Source organism: Ichthyophthirius multifiliis (genome assembly GCF_000220395.1).
Source record: "Ichthyophthirius multifiliis unplaced genomic scaffold scaff_1120509251250, whole genome shotgun sequence".
NCBI lineage: Eukaryota > Ciliophora > Oligohymenophorea > Hymenostomatida > Ichthyophthirius > Ichthyophthirius multifiliis.
In genome coordinates, this window is record NW_004086057.1 from 81,866 (window position 1) to 98,861 (window position 16,996).

At 14.3% G+C, this 16,996-nt stretch overlaps 1 protein-coding gene across 1 annotated transcript, besides 19 other annotated features; it reads left to right on the top strand. All coding sequences in view use genetic code 6, as the record gives it.

Annotated features, from left to right (window-relative positions):
• Positions 1 to 342: 342 nt before the first annotated feature.
• Positions 343 to 388: a microsatellite.
• An 87-nt stretch (positions 389 to 475) lies between these two features.
• IMG5_169100 (hypothetical protein) lies at positions 476 to 1,592 on the top strand (the record flags this gene model as incomplete). The annotated part of the gene is made up of 4 exons (XM_004029962.1): positions 476 to 851; positions 996 to 1,080; positions 1,156 to 1,220; positions 1,297 to 1,592. Exons 1-4 carry the CDS (start codon positions 515 to 517, stop codon positions 1,590 to 1,592), a joined length of 783 nt encoding a protein of 260 aa, XP_004030010.1. The 5' UTR covers positions 476 to 514.
• Positions 934 to 994: a microsatellite.
• Positions 1,088 to 1,130: a microsatellite.
• A 468-nt stretch (positions 1,593 to 2,060) lies between the features above and the next one.
• Positions 2,061 to 2,109: a microsatellite.
• Positions 2,110 to 2,446: 337 nt separating this feature from the next.
• Positions 2,447 to 2,500: a microsatellite.
• Positions 2,501 to 3,652: 1,152 nt separating this feature from the next.
• Positions 3,653 to 3,697: a microsatellite.
• A 95-nt stretch (positions 3,698 to 3,792) lies between these two features.
• Positions 3,793 to 3,838: a microsatellite.
• Positions 3,839 to 4,377: 539 nt separating this feature from the next.
• Positions 4,378 to 4,408: a microsatellite.
• A 358-nt stretch (positions 4,409 to 4,766) lies between these two features.
• Positions 4,767 to 4,797: a microsatellite.
• A 411-nt stretch (positions 4,798 to 5,208) lies between these two features.
• Positions 5,209 to 5,275: a microsatellite.
• A 94-nt stretch (positions 5,276 to 5,369) lies between these two features.
• Positions 5,370 to 5,438: a microsatellite.
• A 1,383-nt stretch (positions 5,439 to 6,821) lies between these two features.
• Positions 6,822 to 6,860: a microsatellite.
• A 532-nt stretch (positions 6,861 to 7,392) lies between these two features.
• Positions 7,393 to 7,420: a microsatellite.
• A 755-nt stretch (positions 7,421 to 8,175) lies between these two features.
• Positions 8,176 to 8,208: a microsatellite.
• A 38-nt stretch (positions 8,209 to 8,246) lies between these two features.
• Positions 8,247 to 8,295: a microsatellite.
• Positions 8,251 to 8,292: a microsatellite.
• A 3,349-nt stretch (positions 8,296 to 11,644) lies between the features above and the next one.
• Positions 11,645 to 11,692: a microsatellite.
• Positions 11,693 to 12,405: 713 nt separating this feature from the next.
• Positions 12,406 to 12,447: a microsatellite.
• Positions 12,448 to 13,879: 1,432 nt separating this feature from the next.
• Positions 13,880 to 13,946: a microsatellite.
• The last annotated feature ends 3,050 nt before the right edge of the window (positions 13,947 to 16,996 follow it).

Here is a 16,996-nt window from a genome sequence, read left to right on the forward strand (position 1 = left end):
AATTTTTTAAAAATTTTTAATTATTGTTTATAAAAAATTATATATAAATTTTTAGATTAGAAAAATCTCTCATTTATATTATTATAACTTTGAGATAAAATATAAAAAAATAATGATATTAATTTATTTAAATATTAAAAACAAAAATTAAAATTAAAATATAATATTCAAATATTAAAATATTAAATTTTTTAAAAAAAGGTTGAAATTTTTAATTATATTTATTTTTAATAAGATACAAAAAATAATATAAAATAAATATAATATTTGTTTTGAATTAATATATATATATATTATTTTTATTATTAATTTTACTTTTAACATAATATATTATTATTAAAAAAAATTTAAATATAAAATTGATAATAAAAAATTTGAAATAATAAAAAGTTGTATATATAAATTATATTGATAAAAAAAAAAATGAGTAGCGACTAATATCAATAGTATAATATTCCTTTTTATTAACATCAATAACCAATAATCATTCCGAATTTATAGTATATGAATAATAATGGATTTATTCCTTAGGTTTAATTTCCTTATGGTGGTTTTATTCAAAATAGTATTAATATAAATTAAAATATTTAATAAATAAATCCAACTGTAGGTTATAATACAAATAATAATCTTTATTAAAATCTATAATATACGAATTAAAACAATTAATAATAAAACCATAATTACAAATAAAAATAATAATAATAATAAAAAGTTAATAATCCATAAAATCCAATTATTGTAGATGAAAATAGTTTAGATGATACACTTTAATAAGCTTGTGAAAAAGGAAAATTAGAGTTTATTAAAGTTTTGGAATAATAAATAGAGGAATTTATAAAAACAGAAGAGTAAATAAATTAAAAGAAAAATATATAAAAAAAATAATAAATTTAATTAAATATAAATAAAGAAAAAATATATATAATCTCAAATAAATTTATATATATTAATATATTTTACTTTATTTATAAATTTCATATTATTTTAATAAGAAATTAAAGAGTATTTTATGAGTTAGACACATTTGAAAGAAAAATATTTCATAAAATTTGTGAAAGATATGGTTTAATAAGACCAGTAAAATATAAATATATTTCATAAATTAAATAAATATATTTCATAAATTATATATAAAATATAAAAAATTAAAAGAATGTGCAAAAATTAGAAAATGGAAAAGGAAACATTTAAATATAAAAAACAGAAATTACAGCTATGTAAATATATATTTATATTTTTTTATATTTAAATAAAAATTAAAAACAAAAAATAATTAATTAAATTAAAATATAGACCTAAAATAAAAGTGGAAGATTTGTTTATTTAATTATAAGAAAATAATCAAAATGATGAATAAAATAATAATAAAAAACATAAACAAGCCTAATAAATAATAAAAATATTAAATAAGCAAAACTAAAATAACTAAAAATAACCAGAGTAAAATGATGAATAATATCAGTAATAATAATAATCTTAATAAAAAATAGATAATAATGGGCAATAAGATATATAATCAAATGAAAATAATAATGAATAAGAATTATAATAAGAAGAAAAAAGAAAATAATACGATAATAAAAAAATGAATTACTTATTTAAAAAAAGAAAAATAACTAAAACAATTAAAATAATTAGTAAATTAAAATTATTCAAAATAGCAAAAAAAGCAGTAAAAAAGATGAAAATGAAACTTCAAATACAGACGAAGTTAAACAAAAAGAAGAGCAAGAATCTGATGAATATTCGAGAAAAAATTTCATAAATAAATTAAAAAATAAATAAATATAGTAATAATAATATTAATAATTGTAATAGTAATAAAAATTATTATTTTTAAAATAGTAATAATAGAATTAATAATAAAACTAAAATTAATAATTATATTTATAATAGTAATATTAATATATATAATAGTAAGTTTAAATAAATTAAAGTTAATAACCGTATAATTATTTACTTTAATATCCTACTTAAATAAACTAACCTTTACCAGATTATTAAATGCAATTTTTTTAACCTAATTTGTTAAACTTTGCACCTAATGTTTCTCAAGCTTAAATGTAGCCTAATAATATTTAAATGTAACCTAATAATATATAAATGATGAGCAATTAATAAGCAAAATAAAACTTTAATATTTTAGTAAAAAAACATTATAATAATGAATTAGATTTGAAATAAATAGATTAAAAAATTTATTAAATTGAATAATAGCTTTAAGATCTTTAAGACTAATTCATTGATCCTAATTAAGAAAGTGATATTTAAAAAAAAATGAGCATTATTGCATCTAATAATTTAATTAAGAATAAAATAGAAAATTTGTAAAAAGAAAATTAGAACTATTTATAAGAAAGATAATAATAGTTAATTTAAATAGAAAAATATAAGAAAAAAACTTAAAAAATAAAATAATAATAATTAATAATAGAATTTTAAAAATCAAGATTAAAGTAATTTCAATCAAAATTAGTAATAATTTTAATAAGATTAATAGCTTTTAGACATTGAAGAAAATTTTCCTTCATTAACTATTTCGGATGAGAAAAAAATCAATAAGAAAAGTTGAAAAAATAAAAAATAAAAAAAATATTTTTTTTATATAAATAAAGATTATAATTTTTTTAAAAAATATTTATTTATTTTATATTAAATTTAAACAATTTAAAATAAAAAATAAAAAATATTATTTTTAATTAAAGATTTATTAGTATAATTGAATAATTATATTTATAACTAATATTATTTAAAAAATAACAAAAATTTAGTTTTAAAAATATATATAAAAAAGATAAAAAAACTAAATAATAAAATTTTATAAAAAAATAATATAATAATTGTTTTTTTTTTAAAAAAAATATTACATAAATTTTATATAGAAAATTAAAACTATATTGATATATTATAAAAATTTATGGGAAATAATTAAATTGGATATAAAAAGAGATATAAAAGTTCTACCCCATCTAAAATAACTGTTTATTAATATTATTTAGGTCAAAAATTATATTAGTAAGAAAATAAAAGTCCTTTAATAATTAAAAATCCATAAAATAATGAAAATTACACAAGAAGTTTATTAAGATAAAACACAACTTTAATAAATTAAAATAGTTATTTAGGGCAAAAAAATGAATTAAAATAAGAGAGAAATATATTAATAACTGAAAATAGTACATTTTAAAAATAAAAATATAGTGATAAAAAATTTAAAACATAAAAAAAATCATTTTTGATACAATAAAAAAATAATAATAACAATTTAATTTTTTCAGAAAAAATAAATGAATTAAGTTAAGCTTTTTAGTTTGTTGCAGATTTAAAGTTTTTTGAAAACTTACTTAAGGATCATAGTGAATGTTTAATTTAAAGTACTATTATGAGTTTTAATTAATAGATTTTTTAAGAAGAAAATAAAATTGATTTCCTTAATTATATTATGTAAATGAATATTTTCGAAGAAAATATTATTAATTAAAATAGAGGAAAAATTGAATAAATTAAAATAAATAAAAGAAATAAAAATAATAAAGTTGAATCTTAATATTAAAGTTAATTTAAGATTTTTGATTTCAGTTAAAATTAAAAATATTATACAAATGAAAGTATTTCTTCTATTAATAGTAACAAATAAATAGATAATGAAAGAAAATATAAAGAAAATAGAATATATAATGAGAATAAATAATATGTAAATGAAGATGAAAAAAATACAAAATATTAGATTTAAATAACAGAAATAAATAAAGATTAATTTTAAACAAAATATAACAATAAAATAGTTAATAATAATGATAATAAATATAATATTAATAATAATTTTAAATATAATTAATTAAATTAAGAATATTAATAAGATTTTAGTTAGAATTAAAGTTAAGGAAATTAACTTTAATTAAATAATTAAAATACTAATGTTTAAGATTAATAATATATATAATTAGATAATTAATAAAATAAATAATAGAATATATATTAAGAAAGTTAATAATAAAGTTAAATTTCTTAATAAAGTTATGTATAAAATGTAATTAATATAAATAAAACTTAAAAGAATAGTACTTTTTATGAATAAGAAAATGTTGTATAAAATAACAATTAATAATAAATTTATCCATTTTATTCAATTTAATAAGGAAGGAACGTACATGAATTTGAGAAATAAGAAATATTGAATAAATTTGTTGAATAATAAATATAAGATAAACATATAGAACAATTTAAAAAGAAGATTTTTATGAAAGAACAAGAAAAATAATAATAGGATGAATAGGAAAAATACATAATTCCAACGTTTTAATATGGAAACGATGGAAATGAAATCATAAAAAATCAAAAATTATTAAGTTAAATTAAAGCAAATCTTTCAATTGAAAAAATAAAAAATGAAGAAAATAAAAAAGAATAGCATAATTCCGAATTATTAAAATTATAAGATGAATAAATTAAAAAAGCGGAAATCGAATGCAAACTATTAGATAAGAAAATACAAAAAAAAAAGGAAAAAACTCCTTTAAATAATAGAAAAAATTAGCCTGAAAAAGAAGTTTTATATTTAAAAGAAAGTTATACATAAAATAGTAAAAAAAGGACGTCTAAAAAAGAAGAAGAAGAAGAAGAATTGAAAAAAGTAGATATCTATACAAAATAATATATTAATGGAAAATAATATTAGTCAGAACATTTTAAAAAGAAATAACTTGAAAATAAAAAAGAAATTATTGTTAATAATAGTAATATTAATATATAATAAAATGAGTAAAATAAATAATAAAAAAATAAATAAGAAAATAATGCCATATAATTAGATATGTTTGAGGATATAGAATAATCAGAAAAAAATCAAACACAGACTGAATAATCAAGTGTATAAACTGATGAAGATTTCAAAATTATAAAAAGTAAAGAAATAATTAAAGAAAATCCAATTTAAATAAAATAAAATTAACAAAAAAGCTCAACATCCTAAACTAAAAGTTATGATTAGATTCCTGTATGTATTAATGTTTCGAAATTTTAAAAAAATAAATAATAAGAAAAAATAGTAAATTAATCAATAGAAGAAGAATAAAATATGATACAAAGTGTTTAATAAGATATAAATAATTTAAAAGGAAAAATTATGAATAGAATAAAGACTTTAAGCTAAATTGATTATAAAGAAATATAGTAATAATAATCATAAAATATGATTAATTTTTCTAATAATAATAATAATAATAATAATAATAATAATAATAATAATAATAATAATATTAATAATAATAATTTTTTAAATAACAATATCTATAATTAAAATAGTAATATTATGTAATATTAAAGTAATTAAAATATTTTTAATTAAATTGAAAATAATTAAATTTATAATTAGAGTAATAATTTAAGTAATAATTTGAATAATATATTAATTAATGTCTAGAGTAATAAAATTATTAAAACAACTTCTAATGCTAATTAAATAAAAAATAATTTAATTTAAACTAAAAATTAAGCTATTTTAAACGAATCCTTAAATTTAAATCCATTAGAAATGTTCCAAACAGTAACAAGTGTTAAAAATGATAAAGGCATTTAGTAAAATGAATCCAATAAATCTTCTGTATTAAGCGAAAATAGTTAATAATTTAAATGTTTTTTTTTTAATGAGAATAATTAAAATGAAGCTGGATAAAATAGCAATGAGTTTGATATTAAACCAGAAAAAAAAAATACTAATCCTATAATGGTTTAAACAGAAAGTGATGATGAATACTAAAAAATTTAAAATTAATAATAAGATAATGATCTTTAGTAGGAATTTGATTTAAACGCATTTGAAGATTTGAATTTTTAAGAAAATAATGAAATTAGAGAAATTAGAGAAAGCTCTTAAGAAGAAGAAGAAGAATATGAGCCAACTTAAATAAAAATTAATTTAAACTAGTATAAAAAAAAATGAAGCCTTACAAATAAATAATTTAAATTAAAAAAATTAATTGTTCATTTATTTTTTAATTTCTAAATATAATATTATAAATTATTTTTTAAAAAGTGATTTATTTAAATTTAAATAAATATATTTTGTTTAAATAAAAATTATTATATTTTAATATTTTAAAATAATTATTTTATTTCTATAAAATTATTTCAAAAAATTATATCAATTATTTCAAAATCTTTAAACATAAATTGCTTTAGAAAGTTTTTCTATACCTTTGATTGCCAATTTAATATATTAAATTTTTACTTATAATTCAGTATTATTTTGCTTATTTTCAGGGTTTTCTAAAATGTTATGATTGAAAAATCCTAAAATTTAATTTAATTAAAAAAGAACTATTTTACTAATGAAAGCTTTATAAATATTAATTTTTAAAATATTCATATTATTATCTGTATCGTCGACTTAAAAAACATTTTTAGTAATTTTATATAGCTATTAATTTTTTTTAATAAGTATTTAATTATCTTAATTGATACTAAGAAATAAACAATTATAATGATTATGATTATAATAATATGTTTAACTAAGTGAATTCTTTCTTCCTTATTACTTTATACGTTATTATATTTAATAAATTTAATAATTAAAAGGATCTGGTATTTTTAAGCTATCTAAATGACTAATTTATAATAGCTCCAAAATTAAATGCATTAAATATTTTGACATATTGTAAGATTAAAATTTGTCATTATTCTCATTTGATATAAGTTCTTTTTTGAATAAATTAATTATTACCTCATCTTAATATAGAGATTATTTATTTGAATTTTCCAATTCGTAAAATTTAAGTAATTTATAATTTCCTGTTAAATATAAATAGAATTTTTTTATTAATTTTTATTTTAGAAATTCATTTATTTAGAAATTATTTTCATTCAACATTTATGTAAATTAATATTAATTTTATTTATTTTAATATAATTAATTTAGAAATGTTATAAAAGGATTTTAATAATATTCTAATAACATTATTTATTGAAATGGATAATTTTGAATAAAACTAAGAACTTTTATTATATCATTTTAAAGAGTATTTATTAAAGTTATTTGCTTTAATAAATTGTAATTACTTTATTATTTGTTATCAATAATGTGTTTGTATTTACAAATTTTTTTCTTTATTTATATTTTTGAATTACTGAAATTTAATATGTATTCCTTTTAAAAAGATTCTAAATTATTTTATTAATTATATTCCTTATAAGATATTTAGCAAGTTAAGAAAAAAGATTTACTCCTTAAATTTATTAGTTTATTCTTTTATATTTATATTTCTTTTCTTTATTAATATTATTAATCTATTATTTTTAAAATATTGAAATTCAAATAATAGTTTATTTAATATAATTGTAATAAAATTACTTGAAATAGTAGTTTTACCAGAAAAAATATAATCCATTTTAATATATATATATATATATATATATATATTTTTTTTTAAATTTAAAAAATCTTAAAATAATTGTAATATTTAATCTATTAAATTATATATTAGAACTTTTTTATAATTTTTTTTTTTAATTTTGCTATTTGTAATTTTGTATGTCAATATTTTTACTTTTATATATCTTTAATTTTTATATTTAAATTAATTTAAATAAAAATATCCTTATACTTATAAATCCTAAATTAATAAATAAAAAAAAATCAAATAGTCAAATAAATAAACAATAAAAAAGAAAAATATATATTTTACTTTTATAATGCTTTAAAACATAATTATTTATATATTTTTTTAGTAAAAAATGATTTTATAATTTTTAAAAGACTTTATCATAAAAAATATTCTAATATTTAAAATTATATAATTTATATTAATCATCTTAACTTAGTTAAATAAATTACATTAGGAAAAACAAATTTAAATAAAAATACTTAATTATAAAAAATATTTTAATTTTTTTTTAATAATTTTAACTATACATAAAAAAAATTATAAAATATAAATTTGTATTTTTTATGATAAAAAAAGATAATTAATATATTTAAATTTATAAATAAAGTAATTAATTTTTAATATATTTTTTTTGTAATTTAATCAAATCAATAAAAAAAATACTAATTTCTTACTATTTAATTTTATTTGTTTAAAAATTCTTATTTTAAATTTTTAAATTTTGTTTTTATATTTTTTTAATATCTTTAAAATAATTTTTATTTCAATTCGTTCTTTTAATATGTTTTGTATAAATAAAATAAATTAAATAAATAAAAAAATAGATATTAATTAGAAAAATATTTATAAAAATGATTATAAATATATTTTTATTTTATGTATTTAATTTTTATATTTATTATTTAATATAATTAAATCGAATTAGTACTTTTTTATAATTCAATAATATTTAAAAATAAATAATGAATATATATAAAATTGTATATTAATAAAATAAATATATAATAAAACAAAAATACAAACAAAATATATTTATATATATTCAATCTAATTAAAAAATAAAAATAATTGAAATAAAAATAATGTATAAAGAAAAACAAAGGCTTATTTCAAAATACGAAACTCGTGCAACTTAAATAACATTAAGTTTGCAAAAAATGTAATATTTATTAATAAATGATTTCGAAACATAATAAAGCTAAAATTTTATATAAATCGAGCAAAGATACATAAATAAAATATTAAAAGATATAGATAATGATTTAAAATATTATAAATAGAATTTTAGAAACTAAGAAAATTCAGAAATTAGAAATAATAATAATAATAATAATAGTATAAGTTAAATGACCATTAGAAACAATTCAGAATTAGAGGCAAAAAATAATTCGGAATTAGAAGCAAAGGGCCATTCAAATAAAAAAAACTATACTATTGATAGTGAATATTCTAATAACAATAGCTCTTTTAGCTAAAACGAAAAAAATAGTAAACATAATAATAGTTCAATAAGAAAATAATCAATAAAAATAAAAAAATAATTTAAAATTAGAAATTTCGAAGAACCGAATTAGCAGAAATATAGTGAGGAATTCAAATAAATGCTCTTTAATTAATATAAAGAAGGACTTACTTATAAAGATATTTCAGAAAATAATAAAATTTCATATGAAACTTGTTATTATTTAATTAATGCTGTTTTAAAGAGTAATAAAAAATAAAAAATTGTGAATATGCAAAATAAAAAGACTAAAACCAATTCTGATTAATAAAAAATGGAAAATGAGGAAAAAAATTAAGAAGAATTTAATGAAAAAAATACAAGCAATAATGACCAAGATATGTATGAAGCTATATAATAAATAGATCCTAATTTCAAAGAAACAGTTTAGAAATAATTTCTATGAATATATTTTATATTATAAAAAATTTATAAAATATATACATATATTTTATTGAATTTAAAAATAAAAAAATATTTATATATTTTTTTAATATTATTTTTAAATATTAAAAAAAATTTATTTTTTTCCAATAAAAAAAATGAATTTTTAAGAAATAATAAATAATCTTTATAATAAAATTAACGATTTTTCTGATTTATAATTAAAAAAGAGAATATTTAAAGAATGGATATCTTATTTTAAAAGCAGTAAAAAATAATTATTAAAAATTATAAAAGCAACAGAAAATAACGAGCATTAGTAAATTAAAAGACACTTTTTTTAATGGAAGAATTTTCTTTAAGAAAAACATTAAAGAGATATTGAAACTTTACGCATTATTTTTTTAGCAAAAAAAGTAATTCATAAATGGAAAAAGCTTCTTTTTTTAAAAAAAAAACTTACGCTTTAAAGAAATTTCGAGAAATTAAAAAAGGGTTGTTATTTGCAAAAAATTGAATAAAAAATTAGCTAAAAAAAAGGTATTTGCTTATTAAAGAAATATTTTGAAAAAATATAATAAATAAGCATTCTTAGTGAATAATAGTTTTAAAAATTAGAATAAAAATGTTATTAAATAAGACTTAAATTCATATTGAAAAAATATTTTAGATTTTTAGCTTTCTTTACTAATGTTTCAAAATAAACTATTTATTTAAAATCGAGTGCTTTAGAATCTAGAAGATATTTTTTATAAAAAGCATTTTTCGATTTATGGAAAAGATTGAAAAACAGAAGAAAACAATGTAGGTTTGCATTTGATAAATTATATTTGTAAAAATAATTAGAAATTAAAAAAAAATACTTTTGTGTGTTTCTTTAATAAGGAATTTAACTTAGTACTGCTAGATGCTAAAATGAAAATTATATTTTGAAAAAATCTTTTAATATATATAAATTTTGGTATTTATATACTCATTCCTATTTTTTTTATTTATATTCTTTATTTTAAAGGTTTTTAAAACATAGTAAAAATAGAATTATATTAAATTAAATAAATGAATAAAAATACAGAGATTTAAAACAAAGTGTTATTGTTGAATGGTTTTAATATACGCATAAAAAAAGAGTATATAGAAGAAAATTAGAAATTTATAAGGAAAAAAAATTAGGCTAATTAAAAAGGAATTGTTTTTGGATTTTATAAAGAGATATTCTTAAAAAAAAGTAGAGAGAAAATAACAAATTTATTTGCTTAAAATTCTATTTTAGAAAATTATATGATAAATATTTTTTATAATGGAATTTTTATTTGGAATTAAAACAATAAAATTTTCTTAATAAAATGCTAGCAAAATAGCATTTCTAAAAAAAAGAGGAACCTTATATTTTAAAGCTTTTAAATAATCGATATATTAAAAAAAGTAATTTCTTTTTTTTATTTTAAAAAAATAAAAATATAATTCTATTTTTTTATAAGAAATTTAAATTTTCTTCAATATAAACTCGGAGCTATTAAATAATATAACTAAAAAAAAAATTATTGGGGATTATATATTAAATATATATTTAGAATAAATATAGAAATGATAAAATATTATAAATATATTAATAAAATTAATTAATGAAATTATTTGAAGGATTTAAGATAGCAATATTGAGTAAAAAATATAATTCTTAAATTATAAGGACAAAATAAAATGAGATAAAACAATATTTTTTTGATAATTGGAAAAAAATATCTTATAAAAATAGTTTGAAAAGACATTTAAAAAAATTGGCTTAAAATTTTCATAAAATGATGAAATAAAAGAGAAGTTTTCGAATTTTAAAAAAGAAATATTTATCAAAAAAAAATTTGATATAATAAAGGACAAAAAAAAATTAATGTTTTATAAAGTAGCTTTTTTATATGGAATTATTTAAAAAATCAAGAAGAGAAAATAAATATGAATATAATAAACATATATATAAAAAAGCATTATCAAATGTTTTATTACTTGAAATTTTTAACTGAATAAAATCGTAAATATAAATAACTAAAGAATACTTAAAATAAAAGAAAGGAAATTTTGATATAATAAAAATATCTAAATTTATTTAAAAAATATGTTATATTATAAAGAGAAAATAAAGAAAAATCAATAGTTTAAAATAAATTAATTAAAGAATTTGTTTTATTTTAAAGATTTTAAAAATGGAAAAAATATTTATTTTTAAAAAAATCAGAAAAAATGAAAATTGAGTCAATTAAATTTTTTCATTTACAAAATTTCTTTATAAAAATGAAGTAAAAAGCTTGGAAAAAAATTAGAAAAATTAATTTGAAAAATATGTTTTAAAATAAACTTCTTTTGAAATATTTTAAAAAAGCTTAAAAATTTTATTTTTTGAAAAAAAAAAAAACTTTATTTTATAAAAAAACAATTTTTTGAAAATCTAAAAGCATTTTATTTAGTGGAAAAGTCTTTTTTAAGAATAAAAAACTTTGACTTTTTGTGTCTTTTTTAAATACTTTATTAAATGGAAAGCCTTTATAATAAAATAAAAAACTTTAAATTTTAAAATATATTAGGCTTTGGATAAAAGATAACTAAAAATTAAATAAAATGCACTTTTTTAATGGTTTGAGAAATATGAGGATATTTAGTTTTAGAAGAAAAACGAATAAAAAGTTAATTATTTATATAAAAAAATTGCATTTGGGATATTTTGGAGAAAGAAAGATTAATTTTTGGAAACAGAAAGAAAAAAAGGAATTAATGATATGCTTTCAGTTAACTTTTTTGTAAAAAAGAAACTTGAAAAAGCTTTTAGAAAACTAAAAGAATTAAAAAACTAAAAACAAATTGAAAAAAAAGCCTTATTAATAATTTAAGGAAAATTTTTTTTTAAAAAAATAAGAAACTTTTGTTAAAATATGAAAGAAATATCTAAAATAAATGGTTTTTTAGAAAAAAAGTTGAAAAAGAAAGTTTTTAAAAGTTTTAGTTTAATTTTAAAAAATGGTTTTTTCCAAAAATAAAAGATATTGAAATTTTAAAAAAAAAATTAAAAAATAAAAATACGTTTTTATTTCATTTTTTTGAAAAATTTTTACGAAGAAAATATTGAATATTATCAAAAAAGGAAAAAGTTTTTGAAAAAAAAAGATTTTCTTTTAAAAAGAAAAATATTTTAGGCTTTTAAACTATTTTTAAAAGAAGAAAAAGCAAATAAACTTAGAAAAAATAAACTTTTTAAATATTTTTTGATGAAATATTTCCAAAAATTAAGAATTAATATACTTAATAGTGCCAAAAAAATCCTTTCATTAACTTTCAATATGAATTTATTAAAAAAAAAATATTTCTAAGGATTAAAAGAGGGTATATAAAATCTAAAAAATTTAAGTTTATTATATAAGAAGATTAAAACTAAAAATGATTTTTTAAAGAAAAGAATACATTTGTAAAATTGGTTTTTGGAATTTAAAAAAAATGAAAAGATAATTTAAAAAAGGCAAATTTGGCTTAAAAAAAGATCTTTTTAATCTTTATAAAAATATGTTTAATATTGTTTTAAAGTAAATTACGTGAAAATAAATAATTAGATTTGTCTTAAAAAAGTTTTTTTCTAAAAATGGAATAAAAAATTAAATTTTAAATAAAATAAAGAATTAGTTTTTCCCTTTTTAGATTAAATTTTGAATTCTTTTTTAAAGAGAGTTTTTTGGTTAAAATTAAAGAAATCTTATTAAATTTAAAAAAGCATTTTTTTACTTTAAAAAATAATTAAAATTAATTAATTTGAAAAGTTTATATATTTATTAAAATTAAAGTCTTATTTTTATAAAAAGTTGAATTTCTTTATAGCACGTTAATAATATAAAAAATATAAGAAAAACTTTTTTGAATGGAAAAAAATGTTTATTTAAATAAAAAATAAAGAAAAGAAAGTTATTAGTATCCTAAATTTAATTTTTAATGCTATTTTATTTAATATTAAGGTTAAAACGTTCTTTTCTTTAATAAAATACAAACAATTTAAAGTTTTGAAAAGAAATTCTTTCATTTAATATGCTAAAAAATTATCTCTTAAATCCCTTTTTTTATTAAAGAAATATGCAATGTAATTTTTTTTTTATTATTAATATTTTTTATATTTTTTTATTTAAAAGACGAAATAAAATAGGAAAAAATATATAATATTGTTATTAATAAAGAATTCTTAAATATTATTTGAATACTTGGGTTTCTAAATTTGTTTAAAGTGGTTCAGGAAGAAATTATTGGAATGATAATGTACCTTTAAATAAAAAAATTTAATAAATTTAAAATAAATAATAATATTTTAATACTACTTGCAGCACATATAAAAGTATTCTTATGCCAGAAGATAGTAATAATTAAAAGAATTAATAAGTTGATATGTAAGTAGAAAGAACAGAAAATGAAATTAATTATTATAATCATACTTTTAATGATTATAATTATCATAATAATAATAACAATAATAATGAACTTTAAAATTAATAAATTGAAGAATTATTTAAAAACGATTAATAGCCGATATATTTACAAAATATTGAAGAAAAAAATGAAGACAGTTCTATAAGTATTTCGAATAGAAATAAAAAATAAATTTTTTGAAAAAAAAATATAAAAAATATATATTTTGAAAAAAAAATAAAAAAATATAAAATTATACTTAAAATACATATATTTTTATTAAAATAAGATAAAAAATAAATGAAAAAATTAATTAAAAATATTAAATAAGTTTAATATTTAAGGCTTAATGTAAAAATGCCTTTTAAAAATTACAAATAAATCAATGACAAAACACCAATTGAAATTTAAACTTAAGAAATCATTTAAAATTTATAAAATCAAATACTTTTAGCTAATGATTCAAATTAAAAAACCATTGATTTTTTTACAGATAACCTTTAAGAATTTAAATTAAAACTTGATTTTTAATAAAAAATATGTGAAATTTTCAATTAATAATTTAATAAAAATAAATCATTAAATTAAACAATATAAGATATTTAGTTTATTTTACTTTTTTCTTTTGTTTAATTTCCTTTATAGTAAAAATAAAATTAATATATAAGAAAAATTCTAAATATGCTCTTAAATATAGAAGAATAATTTCAAAAAGTCATCATTTTTGCAACTTTATTAAATGAATTTATTAAGATTTCATTATGTGAATAGAAAAATTAAAAAACTTCTGAATTTTTAAAAGGAATATAAATATAATAAGCATAAAAATATCTTATTGATATTTCAATATAAAATTAATTTAATGTACATATTAATTAAATTGAAGATGAGAAAATTAAACTTAAATGTATATATACTTTATTTGATTTAGTTTATTATGGACTATGTGAAAATTTAGCTACTTCATCTTAAGTTTCTACTTTAACTTATTTTTATACTTCTATTACTCATCTTTACTAATTGAATTAATATTAAAAAGAATCTTTTTAATTTAAGTATAAGAAATAATTCTATTACATATATATAATTTATTTATTTATTTAAAAAAAAAAAAGTTTAAATTAGTTAAAAATAATTGTATAAATAAAAAATCTAAATAAATAAATATATGGAAAATTAAGAAATTATTAAGCAGATTTTATTCGATTTTAAGTTTAAAATTTTATAAATAATGAATCTATATTAGTAATAAAACATTTAAACTATTATCTTTTCATACTTTCAAATATAAATTTATATTCACTTTCAATAGAAAAAGATTTGGATTTTTTAATTTAAAAAGTCGAAAATTTACTTATTGATTAATTTGATTAGCTATCTATTTTTGCTAAAAAAAGCATTTTTTTTTCACTTAATAAAATGAGTACTAAAATATACAAAAATACACGTCTTTTATATAAAAAAATGCTTTCAGAATAATATTTAGATTAGAATAAAAACGATAAATGTTTTTTATAATATTTAGCTGTAGTGTATACTACAGGATTATATAAAATGATTTTATCAACTAAGGATATTGATATCTAACTAATCTATGCGTTATTAAAAGATTGTTAATATTTTAGTAAAGATGAAAAAATAGATTTTATTTTGAAAACTTGTAATTATTTTTTTAAAGCAAGAATTTTTGATCAAAGATTTTGGGATTTATATTTATAAATATTGGAAAATAATGATAATATTCTCAAAAATCAAAATAATTTTTATAATGCGAATCTTATTTCTACAGCTATAACTTGCTTTAAATAGGAAGTTAATAATAATTAATTATTAGATAAAATGGAAATATTAAATAAGAAATTAGTAAACCATAAGAATTATGATATATATGTTATTTAGAATAGATTAAAAAATACTTAATCTGAATAATCTTTATTCGAAACTAGATTTAATGCAACTTTAATTAAATTTGGAAAAAAGTTTACTAAAGAATATGCAAGTAATTATTTTTTTATATTAATATAAAATATATAAACAAAAAGTTAACGATCTAATTAGTATAGATTTTTATTTAGAAAAAGAAAAAATAGCTATAGAAATTTAAGGAAATTAACATTATGTAACAGATTTATAATCAGGAGAGTTTTATTTTAACTTAAATTCCTAATTTAAATAAACATATTTACTAAAAATGGGAATTTAAACTATTTATATTGGAAGTTTATAATGTTTAGATAAAAATGGACAATATATCAATAAAGAAAGTATATTTTTGGAAGAATATAATAAAATTATAAATTAAAATAAATGAATATTTTTAATTTTATATTAAAATAAATATTTATATATATATATAACTCTATTTATTTTAAATATATAATAATTCTTCTTTTGTTTTTATTTCATATTTTATTACTTTTTTTTAATATATATATTTCTTATTAATGCATTAATTTCATATTTTCTAATTCTCTTTTATATTTATTAATTTCCATATCTTTATCTTTGAGTTTTCCTTAATATTCATTATTAATTATATTACTTTTAATTAAAAAAAATATATTTATATTTTCTTTTTAATTTCAAAATAATTTTACATTTCCTCTTTTAAATTTTCGGACTAATTATTATTTAAAAATACCTGCTTTTTAATATTTTAATTTTCTTATTTAAGCATTTCATTATAATTTTTTAATTCCTTTATAATTTATACATATTTTTGATTACTTATATCTATTTATTCTTTTATCTATTCAATTTCTAAATTATTATCTTTAATTTCATTTTATTATTGCTTTATTTATTTATCATATTTATTTTTAATCACAAACTATATATTTTTTGTATTTAAATTACTTTTATAAAAAAAAAAACATTTTAGTTCGAAAAATACAAATCAATTACTTCTTGTTTCAATTTAAGTAAATTGCTAAAATTATTTTCAAATTTACTCATAGATAATTAAACAAAAATAATATTAGTTTTTTAAAAAAAAAATTAAAAAAATAAAACAAATAATATTTTTTTTAACAAAAAAATATAATATAAGATAAAAATTTAAATACTTCAGGTTTAATTATTAGAAATAAATTTGAAATATTGTTAAATAGCCTTAAAATGTCCTTCACAAATACCTTCACCTAAAAAATTAGGATAAACTCCAACCAGTGATCTAATACCAAGCTTAAATTCATTATGATTAATACTAATACCTCCCTAAAGTTCACTATCGAGAAAGCCAGAATCATAGAAATGATTATTATTGACAATTTTAAAAAGGAAATCTTAATTAATCCAT